The sequence below is a fragment of the Peromyscus leucopus genome, chromosome 9 (assembly GCF_004664715.2).
Source record: "Peromyscus leucopus breed LL Stock chromosome 9, UCI_PerLeu_2.1, whole genome shotgun sequence".
Lineage (NCBI taxonomy): Eukaryota > Metazoa > Chordata > Mammalia > Rodentia > Cricetidae > Peromyscus > Peromyscus leucopus.
Genome location: NC_051070.1, coordinates 66,075,804 through 66,090,694, shown reverse-complemented (window position 1 = coordinate 66,090,694; position 14,891 = coordinate 66,075,804). Strand labels below are relative to the sequence as shown.

General features: G+C 46.1%; 1 protein-coding gene across 2 annotated transcripts in view; it reads right to left on the bottom strand.

The window, feature by feature from the left end:
• The window catches only part of Cryl1 (crystallin lambda 1), a 114,707-nt gene extending 104,603 nt beyond the window's left edge, over positions 1 to 10,104 (bottom strand). Inside the window, exons 1-3 of one of the 2 annotated variants that reach the window (XM_037208498.1) lie at positions 9,976 to 10,039; positions 4,442 to 4,694; positions 1,215 to 1,322 (exon numbers count right to left, since the gene is read on the bottom strand). In XM_037208498.1, coding sequence (XP_037064393.1) covers positions 1,215 to 1,297 — 83 coding nt within the window. In that variant the 5' untranslated portion in view covers positions 1,298 to 1,322; positions 4,442 to 4,694; positions 9,976 to 10,039. Of the gene's footprint in view, positions 1 to 1,214; positions 1,323 to 4,441; positions 4,695 to 9,975 lie in introns of both variants that reach the window. The other variant, XM_028870418.2, reaches the window with a different exon arrangement.
• Positions 10,105 to 14,891: the final 4,787 nt, after the last annotated feature.

Below are 14,891 nucleotides of genomic sequence, written 5' to 3'. Positions count from 1 at the left end.
GATGGCAAAAAGTCATGTGGACAGTTGACGCATGTCGCATGCCATCAGCAGATCAAAAACAAGGTGGCACCATTAGACACACGCTGTGGCTCACTAGCGCCCAGAACACTGGCTGCACCTAATGCTGGCACGGGTTCAGAGCACCAGGAACTCTGACTTATTGCTGGTGACAATACAAAACAGTATAGCCACTTTGGAAGGCTCTTTATAAAATGGAATATATTTTTGCCATAATCCAGGAAGTCACGATCTTTAGTATTTACTCAAAGGAGTTGAAACATGTCCACACTAATCTGTACATGAATATTTATAACATCTTTATTCATAATTTCTAAAACTTGGAAGCAACCAAGGTTGCTTTTCAGAAAGTGAATGAATAGTCCAGGCCATGGACTATTAGTCAGTGTTAAAGTGTGGTAGGTAATACATGAAGGAAGCTTAAATGCACATTGCTAAATGAAAGATTCCAACTAGAAAGAGCTACAAACTGACTCCAACTATGCAACACTCTTGAAAAAGACAAATTACGGAGATAGTAAAAATATCAGTGGTTGCCAGGGCCTGGGGAGGGATGTATGAAGAGGCAGAGCACAGAGCAGTTTTTCAGGAGGTAGAACTATCCAGTATTATCCTGTAACAGTGGACACACGTGAGGACGACCCACAGAATGTGCAATACCAGAAGAGAAGCCTAATGTCAACCAAGGGCTCTAGGAGACAATGATGGATCAAGGTAGCTCCATCTATTGTAACAAATGACCAGCGGGAGAGGAATGTTGAAGGTGGGAAACATTGAATTTGAGAAGTTGGAGGCATGTGAGAATCGCTATACCATCTTCTCAATTTTGCTATGAGTCTACAACTTCTCTAGATCTTAAATCGAGAGCTGCCAGCAAAACTGTCACCCTAACGGACATGTAAATAGCTGCAGAGGCACCACATGGGAATGAAGGCTAACATCACGTTTGGGTCTTCCACCCCTGTCCCCCCCATACTTGCTGATGTAAAGGCTCTCTTCACAATAGGAGTCCCTTCGCTTGTCTAGATTCATGTGCTGTTCCTGTGAACCTTAAACCTGGCCTTTATCTTCTCAGGGTTACAAGAGCTGTCTCGTGCAAATGGGCAACTTCAGGTAGTCATAGCCTGGAGTCCAGTGAGATGGACTGCGAGGAGCAGGGCCATCGGATGACCTCCAGGTGTGCGAGCAGGGCCTACCTGATGTTCTCCAGGGTGTTCGTGATCTGCTGTTGCTCAACATCATAGAGTTGCACCTTGAATCCTCCACTGGCAAAGAGCATAGCCCAGCTCCGACCAATGAGTCCACTGGGGAGAAAAGCCAACAACAAGGATTCAAGTCATTTATCGATCCAATCACTTGGCACATCTCAGATCAAGCAACTATAAAAATTAAACAACGTCCCCCTCTTACAACCTTTAATAAATAACCTGAGAAGCCTACATAGACTTCATGTTGGATTGTGTAGTACACGGAATCTACAAGGACTTCAAGGGAAGTTGTGTGTCACTTCTGCCACACTGCCACTGTTGCTTACACAAGAGACTTGAGCATCTATGTTGACACCCAGAGGGGGGACCTCAGAAGCCCTCCCTCATGAGTACTGAGGGACAACTGCATTTTCCCTATCCACTGTCTGCCCCCAATAATGACTGCCACTCTCCCCACATCCAAGCATGGAAGAGGTGCCAGACACCATTAGACACTTTTCAGGTCTCACCTCTGTTAATCTTTGCAATACCCTAGAAGTAGATGCTATCAGTTTCTCTCTTATACTTGAGGAAAAGAAGGCATCAAGGGGTTAATCCCAGGCAGGCTGCTTGTGCTGTGACTAGGAGATAAAGCCAGGAGGTCTGATTCAAGAGTCTTTACTCTGTTTTAGGTTTTGTTTTATTTTTATAAAGAAGAGTAGGGATTTTTATCAAAAGATTTTTTTTAAAGATATATTTATTTATTTTTGTATACAGCATATGTGGCTGCAGGCCAGAAGAGGGCACCAGATCTCATTACAGGTGGTTGTGAGCCACCATGTGGTTGCTGGGAATTGAACTCAGGACCTCTGGAAGAGCAGTCAGTGCTCTTAACCTCTGAGCCATCTCTCCAGTCCCCTCAAAAGATATTTTTAATATCGATTCCAAGCATGCAGGTTAAGAGAAAGAAAGGCGGGGCTAAAGAGATGGTTCAGCAGTTAAGAGCACTGACTGTTCTTCTAGAAGACCCGGGTTCAATTCCCCAGCACCCACACGGCAGCTCACAACTGTCTGCAACTCCAGTTCCAGATCTGACAGCCTTACACCAATGTACATAAAATAAAACTTAAATAATTTTTTTAAAATGTTAAAATGTTAAAGAGAGAGAGAAAGGCACCAAGAAAGAAAGATACACCAGACAGCATGTGTGTGAGCTTCTAAGACCCCCGCCCCCCAAATCTAACTTTTGTTTTTCTTGCTTCCAGACAAAGTCTCTGTAACAGCCCAGGCTGGCCAGGGAGCTGAGGGAAACCTTGAACTCCTGATTCTTCTGCTCCCACCTCTGGAGTGCTGTGATTCCAGGCTTATGTGCCACCAGCCCAGTTTGCATAGTGCTGAAGACCAAAGTCAAATCTCTCTGGTGCTAGACTACACTCAAAGCAGATGAGCTACAGCCTGAGCAAGAGTCTTTATTCTATAATCCATCCACCCTTCCAGACTCACTGCAAATCAAAAGGACAAAAAGTCACCATTTCCAAAGGACTAAAAACAACGTTATAAAACACAGCTGGGTGCATGGTATACATATAATATACCTGTTATCCCAGAACTGGAGGGTCAAGACAAGAGAGTCCTGAGTTCAAGGCCAGCATGGGCTACATAGTAAGATATCTAAAAAAAAAAAAAAAAAAAAAAAAAAAAAAAAGTCCAGAATACATCCAGGGTCCAAATTGGCTTCTTTAATCAAAGGAAGCAGGACACCTTGGAGAAATGAATAGTTCTAGGACTGAGCGTGCAAGATAAAAGATGACCCTGGAGCAGTCAGCAACACTAGGAAGCTAGGAAGTGCTAAGGCAGATGCCTGGCTGGCCCAGCATGTCAAAGAGACCCATACAACCATTAGGTGAGGGCTCAGGGGCCAAGGCAATGAAATCCAGCTTTCATCACATAGAAACAAATAAGCAAACAAAAGTACCCTGTGGAAGAATTCTAATAATTCATGCAGCTACACCCCCCTCAGGGACATGAGGTCATACTCTGATGGCTATTCTTGGTTGTCAACTTGACTACATCTAAAATAACTAAAATTCAAGCAGCTGAGAATATCTGTGAGGCGTTTTTCTTAACTGAACCATTTGAAGTGGGAACACCCATCTTTAATCCAGATCTTAGATGTGTGAAGACCCACCTTTAATCTGGGTCACACCTTCTGCTGGCAGCCTGTATAAAGGACATGGAAGGAGGAAGCTCTTGCTCTTTGCCTGCTTGCCCTTGCTCTCACTGGCAAGTCCATTCCTTTGCTGGGATTAGAACCTGCTTCTTTGGGATTCTGGCATACACTAAAGACCTCATGGACTGAACAACTACTAGATTCTTGGATGTTCCACTGGGAGACAATCACTGTTGAACTAGCTGTACCACAGTCTATAAGCCACTCTAATAACTTATATGATAGATTATAGATAGATAGATAGATAGATAGATAGATAGATAGATAGATATTCATAGATATTCATTCTATCAGATCTGACCCCAATACACCTTCCATCCATCCCCAATGTAACTTATGCAGAGACACTCTCAAAAGTATAGAGGAAGGAAACAGTAACTCAGCAATGGAGAAGCAAGGCAAACAGGACCTTAGCCAGGTTGGTCAAGGTTATTATCAATAATGGTGAGTCATACTGACTGTTCACTCCCAGGCTGTGCTGTGATGAGAATGACCCTTGACCTCTCAGCCCTTCCCCCCAGCAGCCTGTCTAATCAGGAGCAAAATATTAGGAGAACAAACAGAATTCAACTTCTTGCCTGGTGTTCTTCAAAACTGTCAAGGTCACCAAGAACAAGGAAAGTCTAAGAAATTGTCACAATCTAGAGGCACTGATACAGAAACAGCAAATGAAGCGGCCCTCTGCATCAGTGAGGGATTAGCTCCAGGGCCCTCCTGCTCCCATCCCAGGAGGTGGCCATGTTCCTTGCATTGGCACAGAACCTATATCCATCGTCCCATATCTGTAGATCCTGCCTTGATCATCTGTAAATGACTTACACAACGAAATGCTATTATACATGACGGTCATATTACATTGTTTAAAGCAGTGGTTCTCAACTTTCCTAATGCTGAGACCCTTTAATACAGTTCCTCATGTTGTGGTGACCACCCCCAACCATAAAATTATTTCATTGCTACTTCATAATTGTAATCTTTCTACTGTTATGAATCGTAACGTAAATACCTGTGTTTTCCAATGGTCTTAGGAGACCCCTGTGGAAAGGGTCCTTCAAGCCCCAAAGGAGTTGAGAACTGCTGTTTTAGAGGATAATGACAGGGAAAAGTCTGCACACATGAAGCCAGGCACTTTTCTGTCAATCATTTTCAGGCCATGTTTGGTTCAATCTGCAGCTCTGGAGCCCAAGGACACAGAGGTGTGAAGAGAGTCTCCCCCTGGGACTCTTGCCAAGGCAACGCCATTGCTGGACCATCATCTCCTATGTGCAGACCGGCATGGAGTGGCTGAGAGTGCCTGGGAGCAAATGACAAACCCAAGCAAGACCCTGCTTCCACCTTAATCCCCCGGCCTGGGAGGGGTCACTAGATGCTAACCCAGCTCTTGATGGTGTGTCTCAGCATGCGGATAAAACGTCAGTTTTGGGCAGGGAAGCGGGAGACGCAGTGCTGGTCAGCAGCAGCACACTGTTTGCACTTGACGGGATGAACTTCACACGCTCTGGGAACCTTTGTAATCTTGGCACACTGTGGAGCCTGAGAAGTGTTAGCTGTTGACAACCAAAAAAGCTGACATATGCTACTGACAAACTCCAGATAAAGGTCAGCGGCGCTTCCTGTGGGGTGAACGAACACAAGCCCAACGGCAGGTGGCTGGAGATGTGCAGAGCGCCCGCTGTATGCCAGGCACCACTCCAGCTCCAGATCAGATGGAGTTTGCAGCGGGCACAAGACAGCCCACTAATGGAAGTGCTGGGAAAGAGGAAGCAGCAGGAAGAAGGGCCCTGAGTAGGAAGTGGGGATTGGGAGGCAGAAGAAATCTGAAAGCGCCACCAGGGACTATCTCACCGGGGCACTGCAGGAGGTGAGGGGAGGTGCCTGGAAGAACCGTTTCTGGCAGAGCTGGGGTGTGTTTGCAGGTCCAGGTGAGCGAACAGGATGGCATCACTAGCATGGAGGTGGCAGGAAAGGGTGGCAGAGGATGAGGTCAGAGAAGGGAGGTGAGAGGGGAGATCTCATTGCATACATAGCGCCTCGGAGGCCATGGCAGGATTTACGTTTTTAAGCTGGGTGTGATGAAAAGTTTTAGATTACATATGTGAACTGACTTGTTTTAAAAGTTTAAAAGGAGCTGTGCACACCAGTACTCAGGAGGCCGAATCCCTGGGCTGGTGGTCCTGGGTTGTATAAAAAAAAAAAAAAAAAAACAGGCTGAGCGAGTGAGCGAGCCATGAGGAGCAAGCCAATAAGCAGCATCCCTCCATGGCCTCTGCATCAGCTCCTGCTTCCAGGTTCCTGCCCTGTTTGAGTTCCTGCCTTGACTTCCCTCAGTGGTGGAAGTCAACCTGAAATAAACCCTTTCCTCCCCAAGTTGCCTTAGTCATGGTGTTTCATCACAGCAGTAGTGACCCTAACTAAGACAAATATCAAACAATGTTCTCCAGGGCCTTCATAGTGTGGGGCCTGGGTGATAGCTATTGGAAACATTCAAACATCTGTGCACAGGACTAGATATGGGTTAAAGTGCAAGTGTGGGCAACACAGTATCAGCTCCTAGGGGAAGTTTCCAGAGACCAAGTCTATCTGAGAGAAGACTATCCCTGAGCTGAGCTAAATACTCTGTCTGACTAAAACAGGGTGGGTGAAAAGGCGGCTCCAGCTGAACATGCACAGTGCCTACCCCTTAGCAACCGCCAACACACATGCCCACAACCACCCCAGACAGGTGTCTATCTCAAACAGGCTCATGACTAGAGTAGGTTTACCAACACAGAACAGTGTGTGAATGAACACAGCACTCCAACAGCGTGAAAGCCTGGGAACACAACTCAAATGCCCATCCATACTCATCTCTACTGAAGTCACTAAAGTTGTCATTTCCTGATTTCGCCTCTTTTGCTCCCACAGCCTTATTGAAGACTATTTGGGGTCCAACCCTTCTATAGTCTTCTCCCAGGGTTCTAGAAGAGAACCTACCAGCAGTGGATTAATCTGAGGGATACTCAATACTATGGGATACTATGTGCACCGAGCTCTTTAGTCCATTCACTTTATTCTTCTAAGTCAAAAATCTCTCTGCACAACTTCAATTGTGTTCTCACACTTAGCTCCTCTCTGTCCCTTCCTCTCTTGTCCTCTCATTGTTCTATCTGAGTTCCTTCCATCTTTGTTTCTTCCCCTCCTCTCTCCCCAGTCCAGTTTAAACACACATACAATGCGCAATTCTCTGGCTTCGCCACTATCTGCTTAGGTGAAGCAAGTCTGCTTGGTAGCTAGGAAGCCTGTCACACAGCTTGATGCACCTGGTATGAAAAGGCCCTTTTTCTGAGTATTGTTAGAGGGGAAGTCTAGAGGTACCACTTGAGCTGTAGAAGAATGGTCTAAACTTACTTTGCACAAGAAACAAAGCTATGTACCTAATGTCTACCTGGCCTAGGTGGTGTCTCTGTATGGATATTTACCTTAATTCAGGAGACTGTCTAGAATGTTTATTCTGTCTGCCATTTGTCCTTGGATGTATGATGGATATCTCAGATAAAATGCTTTTGTCCAGAGATGGCCCTGGCCTTGGATGCTTGCTAAAGGAGATAATTACAGAAGGCAGACATCTGATTCTAATGCTAAAAAGGTGGAAAAAAAAAAACAGCCTGGAAAAAGGAAGTCTTGCCTATGTCACGGTTGTCAGCACAGCTGGGAGAAGTATTCCAAATAACTTAATTGTATAGAGAAAAACTGTGCCCAAAGAATGATCGATCACACTGCTAGAAGAATCAAATGGGAAAGCTGCAATAACACACATGAAATTGTGCTATATTCAAATATATGTGATATATTCAAAAGCCAATGCACCAATACTTCCTTGAGTCTTGACTTCCTCTGGAAAAGCCCTTGACTCTTCGAGGTAAATGATGTCATAATCAGCTGGATTCCCACATCATGTTTCTGTGGCTCATAGCACAGCCTCAAACCATGTTTTGGTTTTGGTTTTGATTTTTTTCTATCCTTAATGCTCCCAAATCTGCTCTTCCCTACCATTTTAAAACAGCCTGCCCCAGAAGCCCATAGGGTTAAATAAATGATCCTAAGGAAGGGTAGTCCTGGTAGAAATAGCAATAGAAAATAATTAAATCAAGGCCAAATTTCTAGGTGGGTGTGGCCTGTAATCCCAGCACTAAGAAGGCTATGGGGAGAGACTGAGGCAGAAGGACTAGAAGGTTAAGGTTATCCTCAGCTACACAGGGGTTTTGAGTCCAGCTTGACCTACATAATACCTCTCTCCCCCCCCCCATGAACTTCAGAGCCAGTGATCTGGCACATGTTCACAGTTCTGACACTTGAAAGGCTGAGGCAGGAGAAGATGAGATCAAGGCCTGCCTAGGCTACATAGTAAGGTCCTATATCAGATGGAGTGAAAATGACCTGGGGTATAGCTCAGCAAGGAACTTACCCAGCATTTGCAGGGTCCAGTCCAATCCTCAGCACTGCAAGGAAATGAAAGGAAAGAGGGGAGGGGGCGGGGGGAGGAAGGAGGGAGGGCAGGCCAAAGAGAGGGCCAGGGTGTAAGTCACTTGCCATGAAAATCTGGCAACCTCATCAGAGTTTGATCCCCAGACCCCACATGAGGGCGTGGAGCAAACCAACTCCACGAAGTTGTCTGCTGACCTCTGCTCATACTATCACATACACATACACAATAATACAAAATAATTATTTTTAAACTTGTGTAACTGCTTTAAAAAACAAAACAACAAAAAGTGGAGCCCAGCCAGGTCTCTTTTGCGGTTACTTTTGTTTGAGACTCTTGCCCAGGTTGGCCTGGAACTTGAGAGCCTCTTGTCTCCGCCTCCTTAGGGTCACAGGTGTGCAGGTGTGCGGCCTTGCCAAGCTCTTCATCCGGGTTGAAGGAACTGATTTACATTCTGGGCACCACCTGATAAATGGATGGGCCCTTGAATCACCTACGGGGCCCTGAAAGATGGAGATGGAGAGCGATAGAGAAGACAGAAATAAAGTTAATAGAGACGAGACACACGGTAGAAGACTGGTAATAGATACTATAGAGACTGGTGGATGATTGACTGATAGCTGGATGGACAGATGAGAAAGAAGGGTGGGGAAGGGTGAGGGGAGGCCAACTTTGTGTTCACAAGGGTGTTGTAAACAAAAGACAGACAAAACTTTCTCATTAGAAGACAAAGTAACATGCAATGGCCCCAGGGTCATCCTGTGGTGCTTAAGATGCCCCAAGCCTCTTCTAAGCTCCCTGTCCATGAGCTCAGATAACTGAGTAGTTCCTCCACCTGACACACCTGTTAGGCTCAGGCAGAGCACTACTTCACTCCCAACAGGAGATCCAAAAAAACCCAGCCCTTGACCCTGGCCTATCACAGAAGGTGAGGCAGCACAATTCACCGCAGGGGCAAAGTGCACTTTTTGATATTCCTTGACCATTCAACCACAAGCATCCACGGAAAGGACAAAGGTGCAGTTAATTCCAGTTCTGTGAGAGAGAAAATGGCCGGCGGCATCCTGACACCTTCCTCCAAAGGGTTCTAAAGGAAAACCCCTGAACTTGAGATTGGTCTGCAGGTGGGGCAACAGGTGGTCAAAAGCATAAACCAGGACATGGAGCCAGCCACTCCTCAAATAGCTATCAACCAACACGAGTTACTATGTTGCTACATGTTGATAGAATTATAGACATCTAGCCAAAGAAAAGTACACATAAACGCCCCCTCCTTATTGAAAAAAAAAAATAGCAATGAAGGAAAAAAGGGAGGTGTGAGAAGAGAAATCAGTATGGATGAACTTGGGTTGTAAAGTGACTCAGCCTCCCTCCTTGGGGCACACATACACAAGAGTGATGAAAGCCAGGTGTTTTGACTGACAAGGGATCTGCCTCCAGAGACTTACCAGCCTAGCCCAGGGGTGCACATGAACCTTCTTAACGCCCCAGGCCAACCTTCCCAATTACTATCATCCTGGGTAAATCACTTGTCTGTGTTCTTAAAAAAAAAAAAAAAAAAAAAAAAAAAAAACAACTAAGGGCACTGTTTTCAAGCTGGGTGTGGTGGCACGCACTAGCAGTCCCTGTAATTGGGAGGTAGAGGCAAGAGGATCAGGAGTTCAAGAACAGCTTCAGCTACTTAGAGACTTTGAGGCCAGCCTGAGCTACATGAGACTCCGGGTTCAAAACATTAGAACACAGTCTTCGCAGGATCATCGCTAGTACTCGATGCCAGACACCTCTGAGGAGCCCTGCACCACTGAGCTGTCCAGCCTGCACTGACAAGGGTGAAAACCTCGGGGTGACCCCACACCGACTTCAGGAACACATTAGCTCTCCTCAGGGCTCCGCCAAGCCTCAGCTGCCACCGTGTCTCCTGCCAGGCCAGCTCCGGAGTACAAGTGCAAAAGCGCCTGGAGGAGCGAGGTACAGCCTGATGCCCACCCGAGGCACCCACGGCCGCCCCAGCGAGGCCCCGCGTTCCGAACGCTGCTGGGACGCCAGCCATTGCAGCGCAGCGCCACTGAGACCTTTACCTGCCTACGATCACCACCCCTCCCGCTGCGGGGGACGCCATGGCAGATCCGGGCCTGGCAGCACAGCTGCGCTAGCGGAGGAAGCAGGCAGAGCAAAGCGGCTGTGAACTGGTATGGGGCTGGGCGCCAGGGTGGGGCTGGGCGCCAGGGTGGGCGTGTCCGGGCCTCGTGCAGCCGCGCCCATTGGCTGCTAAGCTCCGGGGAGGAGCCGAGGCGCAGGAGGGCGGGGCTAGGCGCCTGGTTTGGTCACTAGGCTCTAGCACCGGGAACGTGGGAAAGTGGGAACGTGGATGAAACCGGGAAAGCCAGACACTTCTGAGCTGAGCAATTTTTACTTTTCAGTTTCTGACAGGAAATCATTAAACCAGTGTCCCTAGGAGCGGATGCTGCCAGGTTGGCACAAAGCTTTGCCCTAGAGACACTTGGAAGAAAAACGTTCCTTTAAAGACGTTTAAGACATTCCCGGCCGCTTGTTTCACTATTTACGTTCGACTCGACACGGGAGATGCAGGTCTGGTGAGATACCTGCCGCCTGGCTTCACTGTGTGAACTGAAGCCCGGGTACTTAGGGACAGCAACGAAGGAAAACTCCGGATATGTCACTCTGCGAAACGGAAGGACACGTTTGAATTCCTTGTAACGTGCCACAGCCACTGTGTGCCTTACTTCCTCCTTCCAGAGGCATACCATGGGTGTTAAAAAATAAAAATAAAAAAAGCCAAGCGGGGCATGCACCGCCCCTGCCCTTTTACAAGACCTAAGGCAGCTTTCAACTGCTCTTCCTTTCTGGAGGAGAGGTCAATGACTAAGGTAATGCCATCTTGTCCTAACTTAATTTTGTGTCTGCCTAGCACTCCTCAGCCTTCAACCCCTAAAAGCCATATCTGCCTTAGCAATGCTTTTTTTCTCTGTGACCCTGACCATGGTCCAGACATATAAGCCAAAATAATTCATGTTTGTGCAAGCTAAAACTAAAATTAGAGGAAGTGTAAATAAAAAAGAATTGTCATGGAGTGTCTGAAAAATACTGCTGAGTTTTCCAAGAAAACATGTTACTAGGCCACCCCAAATTCCTCACTAATGCAATTATGGCTTTTGTCTTTAAAAACATGGTACCCCAAGAGACATTTTGGAGGCATGAGCCTACTGTGGGTCTGGCCATTTATAAAGAACGAATATGCTTTCCTTTGGCTTAATTAGCGTGGCTGTCAGTAGCCATCTCTTGTGGATCATCTCAAGGTCACAGTAAGTCACTGGGAGAGCATCTGCCACAGCTCAGACTTCAAAGCCTCGATCCTCTGATGTCAACAGTTCCTGAAACGGACACTAAAGATTACATGGGTCTGGGTGCCAAAGTGAGGACCCTGCACTGCCCACTACTGGGGAGGGTGCCCACTACAAGGTCTAATGTTTGGGCAAACAAAAGTTCCAGGCCTTTCCCTGCTGCAAAAAGCAGGCCCTTCTTGTGCATGGCTCTGGGGTATAGAGCTTCAAGAAGCTGGTGTCGCTCTCTGCTAATCTCAGATATACGGTATGCTGAGGCAAGAGGACAGGTTGATCTTGGAAGTTCAAGGCCAACCTAGAAAACTAGTCAAGAACCTCTCTCTAATTAATCATCGAAACTTAAAAAAAAAAAAAAATTAAAATGAACCCCTTCCAAATAGCCTAACACTGGCTTATTTTTACTCTCAGTCTAAGAGACTACACCTCTTAACCTGTAGGTCTTTTGTCAACAAAACAGCACCAAGTTCATTTGGTGGCTAGCAGCTGGTGAAAACCTTAGACCCTCACAGTTATTAATACATTACAGAATTTAAAATGTAAGTGCTATTTTGTTTTGTTTTTCCCATGCTGAAGTTCAAACCCAGGGCCTTGGACCTGTTAGGCCAGTGCTGTGCCGCAGAGCTACCCACCCACCCACCCCAACCTGTATAATCCTTTTGGCTTAATTCCAATTCTAGAATCTATTTTACAAAAATATAGAGAGACAGTGATACGGAGAAAATAGCTTATTTCAGCGTGGTTTTTAAATGAATATTCGCCAGTTGAAGATGGTTTTAAAGATGGTTTGATTTTCAGAGAATATCTGCTTCCGGTGAAGTTAGAGGAGCAAGGACGGAATTCAGCATCTAAGCACTTAAAAACACAACAGGAAGACCTCCCCAAGCAGAGAACACAGTGGTCTCAGACACTGAACCAGATTCAGTGTGGGTGGCTGTCAGTGTAGCTCAGTTGGTAGAGAGTTTGCGCGGAGTGCACAAAGCCCTAGGTTTGAACCCTGATGCCCAACACCACATTAAGTGGAAACAGCGGCCGTGTCTGTAATGCCAGCACTCGAGAGGCAGAGGCAGCACGGTCAAAAGCACCAACCCAAGATCATTCCTAGTCAAATATTGACAGGAGACAAAAGAAAAAGAGGCAAGGGAAGGGGTTCCAAGGAGAAGGAGAGATGTGGTAGGTCATCGGGCACATAGTCCTCAAATTAACATAGCTCTTGGGAGATCTTAGTTCTCCCAAGTGTGAGTTATTATAAATAAGACTAACTCACTAACACACTTCTCTGTGCAACGGCTTTGTTTCTTACTGTTTCGTTGCTGTCCTGGAACTCGCTCTGTAGACCAGGCTGGTCTCAAATTCACAGAGATCCGCCTGCCTCTGCCTCCCGAGTGCTGGGATTAAAGGTGTGTGCCACCACTGCCCAACTGCCAACTGCTTTCTAATTAGATTTGAGGCCCAAATCTAATTAGAAAGGACCAAAAGCTTGTGGCTGGAGAGGTCACAGGCCCTAGAGGGAAATTTCTTAATGATGTTTTTACAAATGGACATGTGGTCAAACTGCCTTCTCTATATACACTCAGACAACCCCACACCCCAATCAAGGGTGCAAAACTAGCCCTGCAGATAAAACCTCAAGCCCTGGGTATATTATCCAGGGCTCTTTAGAGGAAGAGAACTTATAGAATATATAGGTATAGATATTCTATATATTCTTTAATGTCAGTGAAGGAATGGACTTGCTAGCAAGCAGGCAAAGAGAGTGCCATCTTCCTTCTTCCCTGTCCTTTCTATAGGCTGCCAGCAGAAGGTGTGGCCCAGATTAGAGGTAGATCTTCCCATCAAAGGTCTATTTTCCCACCTCAAAAGATCTGGATTAAAAGTGGGTCTTCCCACTTCAAACAATTTAATTAAGAAAAAAAAAGTACTTCACAAATGTGCCCAGCCATTTGAGTTTTAGTTAATTGCAGATGTAGTCAAGTCAACAACCAAGAACAGCCGTCACACTTGGGAGTTGCCTTTGAGGTAAAGATAACTGGAAACTTCTGGGTCATAAACTGATTAAAGGAGAAAAAAAAAAAAAGAAGTGCTGTGTCCAACTCAGATGAGTATCCTGAAGGAAAGAGCTAGAAAAGGTTAGACCAGAGTCAGGTCCTTGTAGCACAATGGAGACCTTGAGCCAGAGCCAGACCACCTCCCAACCTCTGGCTGTCAGTGTGTGGAAGCAGCTCAGTATCATCCCAGTGACATGAGCTGTTACTGAAGCCCATCATTGGACTGTCTGATGAGGTGACTGGGGCCGTAGCCTATAGATACCAATGTCTGTGAATAATTTATATAGCCCAAAGGAAACATCAAGGAGGTTTGAGTGAGGCCTCTTGAGTTAAAAGAAGTAGAGACATCAAGATTCAACTGGCTGGCCCAGCAGTGGTAGCACATACCTTGAATTCCAGCATTCGAGAGGCAGAGGCAAGGGGAATCTCTGTGAGTTTGAGGTCAGCCTGACCTACAGAGTGAGTTCCAGAACAACCAGAGCTACACCGAGAAACCCTGCCTCAAAAACAAAACAAAACAAATAAAAATAGAAAAGAAGAAGAATTCAGCCTGGTGACCATTCTCCTTCTCTGACTCCTTGTATGGCCTAAGTCCTAGTCAGAGTTGTCATATGCACAAGTTGATGGATGAGTGCTCTTGAGAAATTCCCCAAAGTGTGTGTGTGTGTGTGTGTGTGTGTGTGTGTGTGAATGTGTGTGAGTGTGTGTGTATGTGTGTGTGTGTGTGTGTGTGTGTGTGTGTGTGTGTGTGTGTTGCAGTCGAGCTTTGATGCCTATATGGGAAAGACAGGACTCTGGAAGAAAAGTGTGCTGGCTCCATGACTACAAGATTACTAATCATTGGTTTGAGTTCCCAAGGGCATCTAAAAACTAAATACTTTGATGGTGCTTATTTTTTTTTTTAACCTGAAGATTTTTGTTTGTGTGTTTGTTTTTCAAGACAGGGTTTCTCTGTGCAGCCCTGGCTGTCCTGGAACTCCTCTGTAGACCAGGCTGGCTTCAAACTCACAGAGATCTGCCTGCCTCTGCCTCCCAAGTGCTGAGATTAAAGGCGTGTGCCACCACCACCCAACTTCCTCTTTTGTATTCTTATTTTCATGATACTAAGGAATTAACTGTTAAATTGGTGTACTCACACATGCTAAGCTCACCTCTGACACCAAGCAACTCTCACATGCCCTTGAGTTTGGATCCTCAGTGTTTCTCACATGCCCACATGTTGAAGGCTTGGTCCGAAACCTGTGGCACTTTTGAGAGATGACAGAATCTTTAGGAGGAAGTTAGCACATTGAATAATAAACAATAACAACCTTGAGTGGCATATTGAGACCCCAGCCCTCATGGTCTTTTCTTTGGCTTCCTGGCCACCATGAGGTAAACAGATTTCCTTTGTCCTTGCTGCCTCCATGATGTACTTTACTGCCCCAGGCCCAAAGCAATGGGGCCAAGTGATCCTCAGAGAGATCATGAGACAGAATAAAGCTATCCCTTCTTTAAGTTGATCATCTTGGACATTTTGTGACTGAAAGTTAACTAGCGATTTTTTTTTTCAATAAGGTAGCCACCAGCCACATGTATTGACTGCTA